We start from the raw sequence: 16,848 nt of genomic DNA, 5'->3' as shown, positions 1-16,848 counted from the left end.
GTGAAAGACATGAAGGAAAGGAAAAAAATCAGATCAGAAAGGTCCTGAAGAGTCAAAGACCTACACCATCCTCTGAAATTGGAATAAAGGATGAAGGTGAGCATGGGTGGAGAGAAATCATGCTGACACACTGGGTCTCCTTATGGAAAAAGTGGGATGTGTAATAATTGGTGAGAATGGGCAAAAGTACCATACAACAGTGGTCCCCAACCTTTTTTGGGCCACGGACTGGTTAACGTCAGAAAATATTTTCATGGACCGGCCTTTAGGGTGGGACAGATAAATGTATCACGTGACAGAGACAAGCATCAAGAGTGAGTCTTAGATGGATATAACAGAGGGAATCTGGTCATTTCTTTAAAAATAATACATCGTTCAGACTTAAATATAAATAAAATGGAAAAATTGTTATTTATTCTTTCTCTGCGGACCGGTATACCAAATGGCCCACGGACCGGTACCAGTCCACAGCCCAGGGGTTGGGGACCCACTGCCATACAATGTCAAGTGAAAGGACTGTCAGGTGACTCTGAGGGTGGGGTCCGAGGATATATTCATGGCTGTGATGATGAAGGAGCAGTCTAAGTTGGACAAGAAGTACAAAAATAAACCAGTGGTAAAAATGGCGGGAGTTTTGGTGGAAGAAAATGTTGGAGGTAGGATAACCAACAATTTCACAGCCAAACTGGTAAGCGGACCTTCATAAGAACAAAGACACTGATAATACCACCACGAGCCAGGAAGTGAAGACTTCAGCAAGTCAAAGGGAGTGACCAGGTTACTTGTTAAGAGCAGCTGATAGTGTAACCTCTTGGCATGGGCTGCAAATGGGGCAGACTTTCATCAGAAGCTTTGGGAGAAATTTAGAAATTATGATAGAAAGGGCAGCAATTACCACCTCTTGAGATAGTGGAATGTGAACACAGACCGCACCTTACAGAGCTGCAGGACATGGTAGCACTTCAGGTGACAACCAAATTTGTTATGGCAAGGCAAGAAAGAGAAAAATGAAAAGGTTGAGATGCCGTTGCACATGGTTTAGGGAGAAGAGACGATGGGTGGTCAACTGGGAGTGACCAGAATATACACAGAATGGAGACAAGTGAAGGTGAAAATGGACAATGAAACTTTGCACTTCTTAAAAGACTGCAGCAGCCCGACAGGCAGTGGCACAGCGGATAGAGCATTGGACTGGGACGCAGAGGCCCCAGGTTCGAAACACCAAGGTTGCTGGGTTGAGTGCAGGCTCATCTGGTTTGAGCAAAGGGTCACTTGGTCTGCTGTAGTCCCATAATCAAGGCACAGATGTGAAAACAATCAATGAACTACTACGGTGCCACAATGAATTGATGCTTCTCATCTCCCTTCCTATCTGTCCCTGTCTCCGTGTCTCTCTCTCTCTCTCACACACACACACACTGCAGCAAAAAGATGTTTCATGGATGCCTTTCTGAAACTTCATGGTTACTATCAAATTCACCATTGTCTCCCCTGAAAGACTCATGTCTATTCTAACTGGCTCCCGTCTCTGTAAATAGCACAATTACCCTGGTTGCTCAGGCTTGAGAAATAAGCTCAGCCCATAACATACTGGTATCCTTTAAAATGGCTACAGTCTTCATTTGTTTCTTTACTACTGTGGCCATGTCTGCAATCAATTTTCAGTTTTATGTCTAAATCCTAATATCAGTCATATCAGTCTCCTAAATAGCACACCTAATTAATGCCATTTCAACTTAGTCAAAAGGATTTTAGGTTCAGTTTACTGCAGACTCCCAAGTCCACTGCTAAACTAATTACTTAAATATGTTTCATTCATAAAATGGGGACAATACCACTTTCCTTTGAAGTGCTATTGTAAGGAATGAGACGTTTTTGTGAAGTTCTTAGTACACTGTTAGGTAAGAATTCTTGAGTTTTGATAACTTGGTTAATAAGCCCTTTGAAGTCTGGGAACAGATAATTTATACTACTGTATTCCACACACACTTATAAAACATACTGAATAAATATCTGTTGAATAGTTTGATGGTCAAAATAAGAGGATAGTCTATTTTCTAACACTCTTCTTCATTTAAAAGAGTTAAGCTTTTAGAATTCAAGGTTATGTTTTAAAAGCCACTCAGGAATAAAAAGTAGTTGGGAAATAATGTGATGTGCCAATCAAAAAAATGACACACCTTCAACATCTGAACATCTTTCTTTCCCGCAGTTGCCTTTAGAACACCAAGATCTGACTGTAAACTTAAAGAATAAAAAGTGAAATATGCAAGTTTGGTCCAGCTGTTGCATTAGCCTTACCACATTTCATTTGGGTTGGACTGCCTTTGGCTCAGATCCTACTGGCTTCAGGGAGCCCAGAAAGGCCAAAATGGAGCCTACAGGAAGAGGAAAAAGAGAGCTGGCTACTGAGGGCTGGGCCGAGGCACAAAAAAATTTTTTTGGAGTGTCAATATTTTCTAACTAAGACTGGAAAATGAAGTATGGCAATAGGCTACTTCACAGTGCAAATAAAGCTATGTGAAAAATCACTGGAGTATCTATAAACAGGTTTCTGTGGAACATGCCAGACATACTTGAAACTGAGACAGCCCAGGAAAATCTCTGCTAATTACCTACAAATCAGTTACCTCACCCCAGCAGGGTCAGAACGGAAGAGGGTCTTAGTTCAATACCTGCACAGAGATAAATTGTGCATGTTCTTGGAGAATACAGTCAGAGAGCTCTTCACATGTCACATGGTTGGAATATAAATTAGTATATCCACTTGAAAAGGTGACATGAAGCAAGACCTACAAAAGTGTTCATATCCCTGACCCAGAAATTCACCTCTAGAAATTTTTCCTAAGGAAAAATTTATGCACAAAGCGACCTGGCTGGGTAGCTCAGTTGGTTAGTGTGTCCCAATGCACCAAGGTTGTGGGTTTGATCTCCAGTCAGGGCACATATAAGAATCAACAAAATCAATGAATAAATAAAATGTTTAAAAATGTCCAATGGGGGAAAGTAATATGGATTGTGGCATATACATAGTATAAAATATCATGCAATTAATAAAAATTGACACAGCTTTTAATGATATGGAATGTCTTCAGAATGAGAAAAAGACCAAGATATAAATTACACTGAGAATGAATAAAACTGTATGTAAAAACAAGCACAAAGTAGGTAAGACTGGAAAGAAATATACAAAAATACTAAAGTGCTCCCCCTTCCCATAGAATTATGGGCATTATATTTCTTTATACTTTTTTGTTATCTAAATTTTCCATTATGAGATGAATACTGACATAAACAAAAACAAAAACATTAGTGTTAGGCAAGCATTAAAGAATAGGCATTTTTATATAGCTTTATTTGTTTCTGCTAGGAATTGGTGTGGTTCCTAGCAACGACAACAAAAAAGCTTACAAACCAGTCATTTACTTGACAGTTGCATTAGACTCCTAAAAAGGCAGAGAAATTCTTGAAGTCTTTTTCCACAAGTTTCATCATGCTTTATGTAAGACTGTAGCAAAATGATGGTGAATCAGAGTGAGACTGAATCATCAATCACCCATCTAAATGATAACTCCAAGTTCTCCCACCACATAGATCCAGCGTCACTAAAACACAATGTCAAACCCACGTTTAAATGGCACACTGCTCTACATTTTTCAAGATGAAAAAATTAGGAAAATAAAGTGTTTACTAAAAAAAGAAACCCTCCAACATAATAAACAGCCTTTTTACTAATGGGGACTAGAGAAAAATGAACACCATACCTGAGAATTAAACTAATGCTTTGTAAAAATCGATTTATTTAAAGACAAAATGGAACTAAAGACTTTATTGGCAGAAGAGAAATAGACACTAAATCGGAGTGTCGGGATTGGTCTGAAGGCAGAACGTCTTAAAGGTGTGCATCTCAAAGTCAGAACTGTCTCTGTGGAACATTTCATCTGAAAGGCAGTATTCAAATTCCTTAAGATTCTACCCTAGGAAAATCTTGTTTTATTCTAAGTTATGGATCAACTTATTTATACTCACAAGCTCTAATCATGGTTTTTCACTCTAGCTTTCCTTCAACATTAGATAAATGCTATATAAATTCACCTCTACTGTTTCATAAGGCTTTATACTTGTCCTAGGACAGGTGCCAAGATATTTATACCTTCTGGGCAGAAGTGACAGTAAAATCCTAGTGTCACAAAGTCAGTGAATGTAAGCAGACCGTAGATGTGAAATGTATTCAGCACCAATGACAGGAGTTACTAAAGCAAGAAACATCGCTACCATTTCTGTAGGAATAAAGATAAAAAAAAAAGGATGACAGGTGTTTGTAAGAGACTAGTAACTGCAGATCCTTTCCTTAAACAAGACAATCCATCCACATAATCACCGGTGGGTTGACATCTAAACAACAGCTAAGACAACCTCTTCTGAAACTGTACTATACCTGGTTAAACATAAAATCTGGTCTAGCAAAATCAGCTCCTAAAAAGTCAAGGTCTTGGTAAAAATACCGAGTGACCATACTGAAGAAAAAGAATAATGGCTTACTAACCACGCAGTTGTCATGGGGCCTAAGGCATAAAGAAAAGTGCTCACCTTCAAAGATACATACAGAAAACCCCCAATTTTAAGATTATAAACTTAAAAGTGATTTTTTAAAAATGTTAAGTCACCTTCATGAGATAAATTTAAAAAATTTAAGTAATTTAAGTGGAAAGCACCAAAAAATGAACACAACTGTTCATATAAAATACTGAAAAGGCCTGACCAGGCCGTGGCGCAGTGAATAGAGCGCCTGACTGGGATACGGGGGACCCAGGTTCGAGACCCCGAGGTCGCCAGCTTGAGCGCGGGCTCATCTGGTTTGAGCAAAAGCTCACCAGCTTGGACCCAAGGTGGCTGGCTTGAGCAAGGGGTTACTCGGTCTGCTGAAGGCCCATGGTCAAGGCACATATGAGAGAGCAATCAATGAACAACTAAGGTGTCACAACGAAAAACTGATGATTGATGCTTCTCATCTCTCTCTGTTCCTGTCTATCTGTCCCTATCTATCCCTCTCTCTGACTCTGTCTGTTAAAAAAACAACAAAAAAAACAAAATACTAAAAAGGAAACAAATCACTATTAAAGCACAGAGATATCCATTACAAGAACCAAGTAAATCAACTGATTTCTAGTAATCTTTTCATTTACCTTATAAAAGTGTCGGTTAAATTGGGAAGGGGTAGTAGTCTCTGAGAATCTGAAGGGTAACAAAATGGTAACAAATATACATCATTTATTAACAAATTATACCACACAAATCAGGTTACTTTTTCTATCTGATTACAGAGTTAACAGAAATTGCAACTATATTTAAAGCAGCAAAATAAGTTTTTACTATAAATACTGTATCTGGACCAAAGGACTGTAACATGGATTGGAAATGACAAGACAGAACTGGCAACTATGGCGCAACTACTGCAAGAAGTTTATTTTCCACATTTTTAATAATAAGCAGCTCTCCAAGAAGGGTGATACATTAAGGTGATGATGTAGCCAAAGAAGGAATGACAGAGAAAATCACATGAACTTAAATAGTACAAAAGGTACACAGAGGCCATGAAAACTTGAGCCAAGCACTGACCAATCAGCCCCCTGTAGCCACACCAACCCTCAAGTGATGTGTCCCTACTCTAACTGAAAGTGGTACTCTTCATCTGGGCACTCAGCCTGAGAATCAGATTAGTCATTTTACTAACAGGTTTTCTTTCAAGTAGAGACAGCTTAGGAAGAGAAAGCTAAACAATGGGAAAGTTTTAACCACTTGAGAACTCAAAAATTATTTACGAAGCCATTCCATGAAGCAAAAGAAAATATTAAATTTGGATGAAAATGCTTCTCTAAGGGTAAAAGTTGCCTGAGGGATTTAAAATCACATACTATACAACAGTGATTTCAAAGTGGGGTTCAGGCCCACCCTCTTAACCTCTTCCTCACTTCAACTCAAACATTTTTAATTCTGTTTTGTCTTTTGTGGTTTCAGGAAAGCTTTCTCTTTAACAAGGAAAAGGAAATCTGATGCCGTCCCTATCTCTTGCTATTTGCTTTTTCTTTAAATATGATCAGAGATCTAAAATTTATTTTCATGGTCAGTAATACTAAAATTTGAAAAGTTTCAACAAAGGATTGAATATTAGTCTATAAAGTAAATAAGCAAAAGAAGTTCTCAGGAATAAACTAAACTTTGTTATTTCCACCTCCCCCTAAATCGGTTCTTCCACTGCCTCCAAGCTCTCAATATTTCTGGACAGTATGAACAAAATTCTTACAAACATTCCAGCTACCTTACCCCAAAAACATTTCCTTCTACAGCTGCACAGAATTTCTTTTTTTAAGAAAGCAAGCCCCCAATTTAAAGACATCTCTAGAATGAGAATGTTCAATTACCAAAAATAACACATTATGTCATGGTCAAATTTGCATAGTGTTTTTCAACATACTCGCTAAGAAAAGGCAGCCAGATCCTAGTTTTCTCTGTATCCAGAAGCAAACAGTTTCAAAGTGAAAGTGACAACCAAAGAAAAACATGTAACACAAAGGCCATTTTTCTTTGATGGACTCAGGAAGGAAGGTGGGCCTGCAGAAGGAAAGTGGAACCCAAGCTTTGGTCTTCTGGGCTTTTGGCTAAGATCAAGTGAAGCTCAGGCCACTTATCAAGACTTCGTCACTTCAACGAAATAGAAGAAATCTTCATGGTAAGGACTCACTTGGCAAACGTTCCTTTCCTTATATTTTTCCTTCACATTAGGTTAAACAAAATTGCTGTCATTTTAAAATCATTGATTACATTTTTTTAATTAGAAAAAAGTTTACTTGAACATTTACATAACTTTATTGCTGTTTATTACAACAAAAAATGTTTAACTGATTTGTAGAATCCATCCAGTAACATGAAATTGTAATCCATCTCTCAAGAAGATACAGTTGTGGCTGAATGCATCTGATGCTCCGAGTCAGCAGGAATAAGAAAAATCCTGTGTGTCACTTGGTTCTTGCTGCATTCATCTGTGTTCACCTCTCAGAAAGCGAAAGAATCCATTTGACGTTTCAATAAATATCAAAGTAACTGTTACCAAAAAATTGCTTCCATGGACCAGAGATCCAAGAAAGAGCAGTTTTACCGAATGATTCCTAGAATCAAGTGAGTCCTCCTTTAGTCCAATGAGATGATGTCAGGAATGTTACTTCCACTGCTGGTTATGACCCCTGTCTCACTCCTGCTGCTGGATGAACTAACGTGAGTACTGCTTTCATGGGGGCTGGTGGTGGTGACAGACGTACTGCTTGCTGTTAAGGGTGAGGTGAGACTATCCAAAAACATAGGAGGACAGTACTGCTTGAAACAAATAATGATGCCGATGAGGAAGAGGCTACATTGACTTCAAACAGAGACTAAAAATTGTTAGATATGCATAAGTGAGAGCCACATGTTTCAATCCCAATGGGATTCTAAAATTTCTCAAACTTTCTCATCTTTGGATGGAAGGTGGCTTGAATTTAGCTAGTTTACATTATTTAGCAAATGTAGCATATTCCTGATTCTCTCAAAACTTGTACAATTTGTTTATTATCCAAATATATAAGAACAATTATGAAAATGTCAACAATTTTTAATAGTAAATATTGGTCCCACAATGACTCAAAATTAGTCTAAAAATTTTGTTCACTAAATGTATTTACACTAGTCTTAAAATACACTGCAAAAAGCTAGTAAATACTTATTTTTAATGATATTAAGGAAAAATACTAATTAAGCAAAAATATTAATATAAAATTCAGGAATTCTTCCAAATTAAGTATCAATCAAACTGTTTAGGAATAATGTTAAGATTGATCAGCTAAACAGCAGCACCTGAGTCCTCTGTACATACATGTAACAATACTTGTGTAATTACAAGGATGTCACTCATTCTCAAATAAAGACTAGATAGTAGTTAACTACCATAGAGTGTTCAGAACAGAATTATCTCATATATTCAAAAAATTTTAGAATAAATCTTAAAGGAAGGCTAATCAAAGCTTCCTTGTGATGCTTCCTTGGCACCCCTCCCCAAGAGTTCATATTTTGTTCCCTTACCAGCTTGGTTACTGATCCTTAAATTCAAACCTGAGTTTAATACTCTAATAGTGACCAAGAGGAATAGAGACAAGAACTAAAAGCTTTATTTTGTATCACGATAAAATATTTTATGAGAAACTGCACTGCCTTTAGTAAAATAAGTGAGGTCCAGTGTATACAAGAGATGTCCTAAGTTTATCTTCAGATTGTATAAAAGAAGATCAAGATAGCTGATCAATATTATCAATTCTATAGTCAACTATCATTAGATATACTAAATTACAGAACAGGTATTTAAAACTGAGGTTATTTAGACCAGTGGTTTTCAACCACCTGTCCGGCCAACATTTTTTTACATGATCTTCAAAAAGATACATGAACGACAGCCACAGGTTTAAGCCGCTCAAGTCAGTAAAACAACCAAAATTCAGGCTGCCTTTCAAAAAAAGTAATCTAATGTTTAGGATGGATAAGTGTGTGGGTTCATCAGTAAAATGAATGCCATGCACTAAGAGATTCAAAGGATATTGGTTAAGAGGGAAAAGGAACAGTTCTTAGTTCTAAAGAAAGTTAAACTCAAGTATTAACTTCTTTAAAAGCAAGTGAATCTTCTACTTCCTACTAAAACTGGGGAGGGGGGAATTCTGGGGAAAAAAACGGCAGAAATTTACATTTTATTTTTCCTATCTCTCAGGCAGTCTTTGACTGCCTATCAGTAAAATGGTACTCTTCTTCATTGTAAAATAAACGCTAATGCTACAGTCCTGCTAGCAATAGGCTCTCTGCCTTGACCTTTTCTAATCTTCGAGTTGCAGCCATTTACTTGTAACTCTGCATCCTGTACATGTAATCAGCACATTTCTGCACAAGAACAATGGGGCCATACAGAGGAAAAGTAGAACAAATCTAAAGATTCTAAGAAAAACTGAAGGCATAACCTCAGCCTTTACTGGCTCATCAATTAAGTTACCCTGACACTGCGTATGCTAAATAGCACTATGAAATCAGAATCCTCTAGGTTCCAAGATAACTTTTTAAAAAAGGATGCTTCTCATTTTTAAAAAATCAGTAATATTGTAAGCATGAAGAATCCACTTCTTAGGAGAATAGAGATACTTTTGCTAAAGATATAATTTACTGATGTCACAAAGCCAACTCTGATGAGAAGAAGAAATTTTATGCAAGTTACCTTGGGCCCAAATTTCCAGAGTTGTTTGTGTGATCAGATACAGAGACCTGTAGTTAGCTGATTCTGAGCAGCCTATGAAGTGGTGGTCCATGTTGTTCCTCTATTCCTTTCCTACTTTCCCACATCTCTCAAAGCAGCCTCCTCTGTTTCACTTGCCCCTTCCCTTCTCTGCAATAAGCCTGTCAGTGGAGTCTATGCTCACTGTCAAGTCTTCATGTTGGTACTCTGGGATACTAGAATTCCTTATCTCTGACTGAGAAAACAGCAATAATTGGTTTATAACAACTTTAGGGTGGGCACCTCCTAAGTCTGAATATGATTGCCTTTAAAAACAAGGAAGAACCAACATAATGATTCAAATCATTTTAATCAGCTTTAACTTTTTCTCTGTATAGAACAAGTGTTTTTATAATCTGTACAGTTAAACCTCCAGTGATCTAGCACTACTTCCCCTCATTTTAATCACAGAGATGCTTGTAATAAATGCTGATTGATTATTAAACTAAGTAAAATATTTAAAATTCAGGTATTAAGGGCAAAACATCATAAATAAAAAAATACCAACTTTATTTCTCAAAATAAAACTGTGAATTATTTATAAGGAACTTTCTTTTCATCAATTTAAGTACCTGAGAGTTGACTGTCCTGATTTTATGCAACTGATCATTTTTAGTTATATGACATAAGCAATAATCAAATACAAATTAGTTGCTTAAATTCAGGATACATACCTGGGGATCAACTGGAATAAGGGAAAGAAAATCCAAACCTAAAACAAAAATGCTTTGTTAATAGTTGTCTCATATTTTGGAGACAAGAATTATTTCCCAAAACCATTTTATATTTATCATAAGCTATAAAACATTTGGGGTAAGTGCTTACCAATCTGCAATAGGAAAGTCCTATACCAGAAGCATTGATATTTAATGTGTACAACAAACCCTAAAATGAACATATTCCTTGACAAAACATTTGGAAAAATCACTTCCCAGAGACTTAAAGGGAAGACCCCAAAAATTTCCGGAGAAGTAGAACTAGTCAAAGCAAACATTTCATTTCCTCACTTAATAGAATGGAAATAAAAATGGTAAATAATGATCTGGATACAGACCATTAAAAAAACAACAACATAGGTTCTTAAGAGACTTCACATTTATTTTTTTAGAAATATACCACAATGAGCTTCATCTAAAATACCACTTAAACATATGTCTATTTCATGAAGCATTCTCTGTCCCCATCTCTACATCAAGAGCAGTACACAGTTCCATGCTCTGCACCAAGTAAGCACTTGGTAATTTCTGCTTACTAACAAGCTAAATCTTACCAAGGCTTACTGGGTTATAAGCCAATGCTATTTCCTAAACCTAAGATGTGAGATTCTCCAATTAAACTTTAGAAACAGGAAAGGTGAAAAGGTTGCCCAGTAATATCAATACCATTTGAAGCATTAAAAGAACAATAAATAATAAAAAACTTCAGGTCTGCAAGGTCTAGCAATAAATCTCCAAGTCAGTTCCCCTAGATTTCTTAGTTTACAACATTAAAAAAAGCGCACTAAGTTTAAGTCACTAAGACAGGTCCATTTCTATTCAACTCTATAAATTTTTATTTGCTGACATTCAATGTTACCTTAAATAACAATCATACAGAGTGAAATACTAAACTATTACTCAAAATAGAAACTATTACTGAAAACAGTATTTATATAATTTAATAACCAGAATAATTTATAACTCAAAGTTTTAAAGTATATTTAGTACCTTATAATGTCTAAATAAGGTATAATAAACATGTTTATCAAGTGATAAGAAGCTGTGGCATCAACCATTTAAAAGAAATCAATTATTCCATTTATAAAGCATGTAAAAAATTGTGATTTTCCATTTTGTATGTCTGTCGCAAGCAATATGATACAGCTAGATTTGAGCCAACAATGCACAAAGAGAATCACAACAAACTTTTCCAACAACTTCCCCGTTAAATTGGTAATCAGCAGGTAACATATTTTGACAAGCAATTTCTTTTCACATTAATGATCATGTTCAGTAAATTATCTACTTTTGTTGAACACTAACTCAAAATCTGTCTAACCCTTAAAATATCTTCCAAGAGTTTTATACATTAACATCCCTTTTATTGACTAAGTCACAAAAATACTTTATCAGTGTGTCATTTAATTGGCTTAACTTTATTAATTTTATTTTGCTTAAATGGTATAAATTTTCTTTTTATACTAGCTCCTGCTTTTTACAGTTTATTTAATTTTATATGTTCAATTATTTTTAATGTTTTGTAAACAACTCAGTCCACTTGAATAACAAACTTTTTTTATTAAGCTAAGAAAGAATCGATAACTGTTGGAATATTTGTATCGAAATCAAATCACTCAAAAACGCTAATTTTTCCAATGTTTAACTATTCCCATTTCATAACTTCAATTTAAATAAACACACAGACTTGACGTAATTTTCAAACTGTTTTTGCAGCCCCAGCACTGAAGGCTAAACACTTAGGTGCCAAGACTCTTCCTATCTTCGTTATTTCAATTCCCAGCTCTTCAGATGTGCTGTAATTCTTATTTCACATGCGTGTGTGTGCACACCCACACACACAACCTTGATCTCTATCTTTTAATACATTATCCAGGAACCACTGCATATGGTGACATATACAATACATAGTAAAATACTAACCATTTTTCTAAAATTTTCGTTGAAATTCTAGGCTGTCTCCCCAGCATTATTACACAAATGCTGTCTATACAAAATCCAATAATGTTTTAATGTATTTCGCACTGAAACTATTTTTTCCCCAATGCTATCACTAAAATTAGATCACATACTCCTGATGCTATTCCTTCTAGTAAACTTCATTATCAGTGTTGCATTTTAAGTAGACTATTAAAACTCATATGAAATAGTTAAAGTTTCATAGATAGTGACTAATGCTACTTCCTTGTTTTATCTTTATCAAAATGCTGTTTTATTTCACCATAAATTTCAATTGCAATACGTTGTATGATATATATTTATGCACTCCTAAGTATTTCACGGTTGAAAATGGACTCAATTATTTTTAACTAAAAAGAAGGTAGTGTTAAAAATTCTGATGGTACATTCTAAGTGTTTGTTTTATTAACACTGATAAAATTGTACTTTTTAGATTTCAAATGCATCTTTATGTGTAACTAACTCTACATGCCTTATTAATAACAATACATTTTCCTTACTTGAGCCATGAACTTTAACAAAACATGATTGCTACATGATTAAATATTTAAATGTTTAGCACTTTTAAATATTAGTAACACCGCTTTTGAGCACCATTCACACCTGACATTATATCACTAGTAATAAGGCAGTCATCTTTTTTCTTGAAATAATCAAGCTGTTTTCCATTCCATAAACACAACTTATATTTATTTTGAATTCACTGTTGCACAGTATCAGAAGATGGTCCAAGCTGCAGTTCATTATTAATATTTCTTCTTTGTTCCCCTGCAGATTCAGAAGATTCATGTTTATGACGTTTTAAAAAAATGTTAAGAAATGTATTAAAACTTTGTCATCTCTCCATTCTCGGTGTTCTAGTTAATATTTTATTATGTTATTAAATTTATAAATATCAACTTTGTACAGTATGACTAATTACATAAAAATTATGCACAAAAATAAAACCAAACTAATTATAAAAGAGCACATTAACAATAAAACTAAAATAAAAACTAAGCTATTTAGATGTACTAACTGCTATGTGATTCACAGATGACGCTAAATTGGTCATTCTTGTAATGTACAATAGATACTACTCTACTCTGTTTATCAATCGGTAGAATGCATTTCAAGTTTTTAATAACCAGTATCACTTTATTAGTTTATACTGGCTAAATATCAAGCCTGAATATTAAGTGTTAGTTCCTTAATACCAGCTTGAAGTGCATTTTATGAAAGACAGTTAACATATTATATTGAATTTTTCTCAAATCTGCACATTTTATGAAAGTCTCAATTTATACCCAAATTTGAAAAAACTATAAATTCTCCAAGTAAAAACTCACCCAGAATCACATAATTTGAAAACAGAGCAAATGATTTGTGAATTGTGTCTATTCTACTGCTAAATGGCCAGGGTCTCGTTAGTAAGCAGAACATTTATCATCTTTTTACAGGATCATTTTTTAATACAGTCTTTTTTTTTGTTTTCTGAGAGTCAGAGACAGAGAGAGGGATAGACAGGGACAGTCAGGAAGGGAGAGAGATGAGAAGCATCAATTCTTTGTTGCAGCTCTTTAGTTGTTCATTAATTGCTTTCTCATATGTGCCTTGACTGGGGTCTACAGCACAGTGTATGACCCCTTGTTCAAGCTAGCAACCATGGGCTCAAGCTAGTGACCATGGGGTCATGTCTGTGATCCCATGCTCAACCCACCGACCTCGAGGTTTCGAACCTGGGTCCTCTGCACCCTAGTCTGATGCTCTATCCACTGAGCCACTGCCTGGTCGGGCTTTATTCAAAATTTTCAGAAAAAAATCCTTCTGGAAGGCTTGTTTAAAACATACACTAAGACGTGGACACTCTTAAAACTTCAAACACAGGAGTTAGGAATTAAGAATTTCCAAGTGTCTGTTTTTCTAATGGACCTGAATATTAAGTTTTGCATACAGCAAATACTTTATAACAGCTGAGAGAGCTGGGTTTAAATTTTTTTTTTTAATATAATCCCCAAAGTACATATGGACTAAACATATTGTGTTGGCAAGAAAATAATTTCGGTTTTGTAGTGTAAAATAAAACTTTTTTATACAAAAGAATAAAATTTAACCAATTATATATTTTCCACTTTGTTCAATGACCTTTTGCCGTCTTTCTTAAAGCTTCATGATTCCGTGCTCATAGAAATTTGGTCCTTATCAGCAAAAAAATGAACCAAGTGCGATTTAAGGTCATCATCATTTGTGCAAGTTTTACCAAAGAGTTTTGCAAACTTCAAAAAAAAATGGTAATCAGATGGTGCCAGGTCAGGGCTGTGTGGGGGATGCAACATCACTTCCCAACCAAGCTCCAATAATTTCCCACAAGTTACTAAAGATGTGTGAGGCTTTGCATTATCATGATGGAATACAATTCCTTGGTGATTTGCCAATTCTGGCCATTTTTCTTTGATTCATCCCGTTTCATTAGTTGTTGACAGTAAACATCTGAATTGATTGGTTTCTTGGAAGCAGCTCAAAACACACAGTACTTTTGTAGTCCCACCAAATTGACAGCATGACCTTTTTATGCAATTCAGCTATAGATGTGGTTTATGCTAGTTCCTAACACTTGAACCATGATTGTTTTCAATGATGTTACTGTAGATGACCCATTTTTCATCACCAGTGATGATTCTTTTCATAAAAGGGTCGCTTTCATTGTGCTTGAGATGCAAATCGCAAATATTGATTCATTGTGTTAAGTGAATCTCTTTCAATTAATGTGGAACTCAAATATCAAACTTCTTGGCAAGTCCAAGACATTTTAAGTAATTTTCAATTGTTGTGTGCGACACATTGAACCTCTCTGCAATCTCTCGTACAGTTATATGGCAATTCTCTTCAATTAGGGCTTTGATTTGGTCATCATCAACCTCAGTAGGATGACTAGAATGTTGGCCATCTTTGAGTGAAAAATCTCCAGAACAGATTTTTTTAAACCAATTCTGACACGTACATTTGTTATGCAATGAACACCACAAACTTCACATACCCTTTTGTGAGGCTCAGCAGCTTTCTTTCCGTAACGAAAATAAAAAAGTAAAATATGCCAAAAATGTTTGTTTCTGCACTCCATGTTAAAATAGACCGTAAACTAACAGCTACAACAAAATTACACACAACCTGCTTCTAAAGTAACCTAAATGTGACTGATATCAAATGTCCAAAGGAAAGTACCATCACACTGACAGAAGTCCTTCAAAACAATTACGCTGTGACAACCGAAAATACTTTCTTGCCAACTCAATATTTAATGAGCAAAAAGTATTTAAAGTTTTTTTAAAGGCTACTATTTTTAGTCTATTCTTTTCCATTAAATTTAATTTGGTTTGATCCAGATTATACAATTATCAACTGTTTCAAACAACACTAATTTTGTGCAATAGAATATATATTGTTCTTAAAGTAAGACTTCACTAAGAGGAATAAGAATAAATCATAGAACAAAATTAACCTGAGAAATCTAGAAAAAATTAAAACCAGAGGAGGGGGGGAAAAAAAAAACCCCAGAGGAGGGAATTGTATTACACTAAAAGCATCCTTCAGGGAGAAGGGAAATTATATATATATATAAGAGGCACTGGGCTCTAACTTGCACACATTTGATAGACAAAATATACCTGCAAAATCAACTGCTCTTAGAAAAGAAAGAAGAGTTGGGGGAGAGAGTTTAAACTTATAATATGGCTTTAGTTGCACAAGTCTTGATACTAAGGTAATTCAAGTAGCCTTAAAGTTTTTAAATGATGAGTTAACATACATATAAAAGATATCCCCAAATGTTAAGCAGTGCTCCAGGGAAACAGCTGGTAGATCCTATTTTTCAAGGAGAAAAAAACCCACAGGGTAAAGCTGTAAGCAAACACTCACTCAGAGTTAACCAGTATATTCTGAAGTTGTGATGGACTTGCAAGAAGAGTATGATAAAATATTCTCTCTCCCTAACCTGTGAAAAATACTCTCTCCCTGTAACCTGTGAAGCTTGCATAATAATAATAAAAAAAATCTTTGAGTACCAATTCTCTATGAAGGAAAATAAATTCTACAGAAATTTCTTACTATCCTACTATATTTTCTATCATCAGGAATCCATATATAGATTGTTCTATAGTTAAAATGATAGTAATTAAATATGATATTAAAACAGATATTATCTTTACATAAGGTTTTCAAATTTCCTTAGCATTTCTACTTAACATTTTAGGACTCTATTTGCTCCACAAATTAAGATAAAAAATAAATGATAAAACTTGATTAAAAAAAACAAAACAAAATAACTCTTCACATACCTGGCAAATCTGATGACATGCTTGATATTGGCGTGTGGTGGAATGGTACTGAGTAGTCTGTTAATGAAGGCTGAATAGCAGCGGGATCAACCGAAGTCACACTGGGCACCCTTACAGAAGATGGCTGATACATGAGAACCCTGTTTTAAATAGCATGGGAAATTACAAACAATCTGGCTGTTAGTTCACAAGAGAGAAGGGCTGTACTACTGGGCATTCTCAGCGGTAAGTTCACTAAGTTTTAGCACTCCACTCTACTCTCCTCTTTTATTAAACAGTCTTCATTTTAACATGCACGCATGTGGTGGGCTGTCAACAGAAGCTGGGACATAAGAGTAAGTCAGCATTAAAGCATAAGGTACAGTGCTGAAGTAGTACAGAAAATGTTCAGTGACAAAGAGAAATATCCTTTGCATATGCATTTATTAATGTAACATGTGGATATAATTAGTTTATCTATAAAGAAATTTAGAAATAAAAATAGAGGAGTCCTAAGAATTGATATAAATCAGGGCAACTT

At 35.2% G+C, this 16,848-nt stretch overlaps 1 protein-coding gene across 10 annotated transcripts in view; it reads right to left on the bottom strand.

Annotated features, from left to right (window-relative positions):
• Positions 1 to 16,848, bottom strand: part of PIAS2 (protein inhibitor of activated STAT 2) — a 99,598-nt gene that overhangs the window by 11,442 nt on the left and 71,308 nt on the right. For 3 of the 10 annotated variants that reach the window (XM_066353413.1, XM_066353411.1, XM_066353415.1), the window contains 3 exons: positions 16,329 to 16,468; positions 10,015 to 10,052; positions 5,441 to 7,371 (listed from right to left, as the gene is read on the bottom strand). In XM_066353413.1, coding sequence (XP_066209510.1) covers positions 7,189 to 7,371; positions 10,015 to 10,052; positions 16,329 to 16,468 — 361 coding nt within the window. In that variant the 3' untranslated portion in view covers positions 5,441 to 7,188. Of the gene's footprint in view, positions 5,236 to 5,440; positions 7,372 to 10,014; positions 10,053 to 10,493; positions 12,784 to 16,328; positions 16,469 to 16,848 lie in introns of those variants that run through there. The other 7 variants (XM_066353421.1, XM_066353416.1, XM_066353419.1 and 4 more) reach the window with 6 other exon arrangements.

Source organism: Saccopteryx leptura, chromosome 11 (assembly GCF_036850995.1).
Source record: "Saccopteryx leptura isolate mSacLep1 chromosome 11, mSacLep1_pri_phased_curated, whole genome shotgun sequence".
Classification (NCBI taxonomy): domain Eukaryota; kingdom Metazoa; phylum Chordata; class Mammalia; order Chiroptera; family Emballonuridae; genus Saccopteryx; species Saccopteryx leptura.
This window is presented reverse-complemented; position numbering and strand designations above follow the sequence as displayed.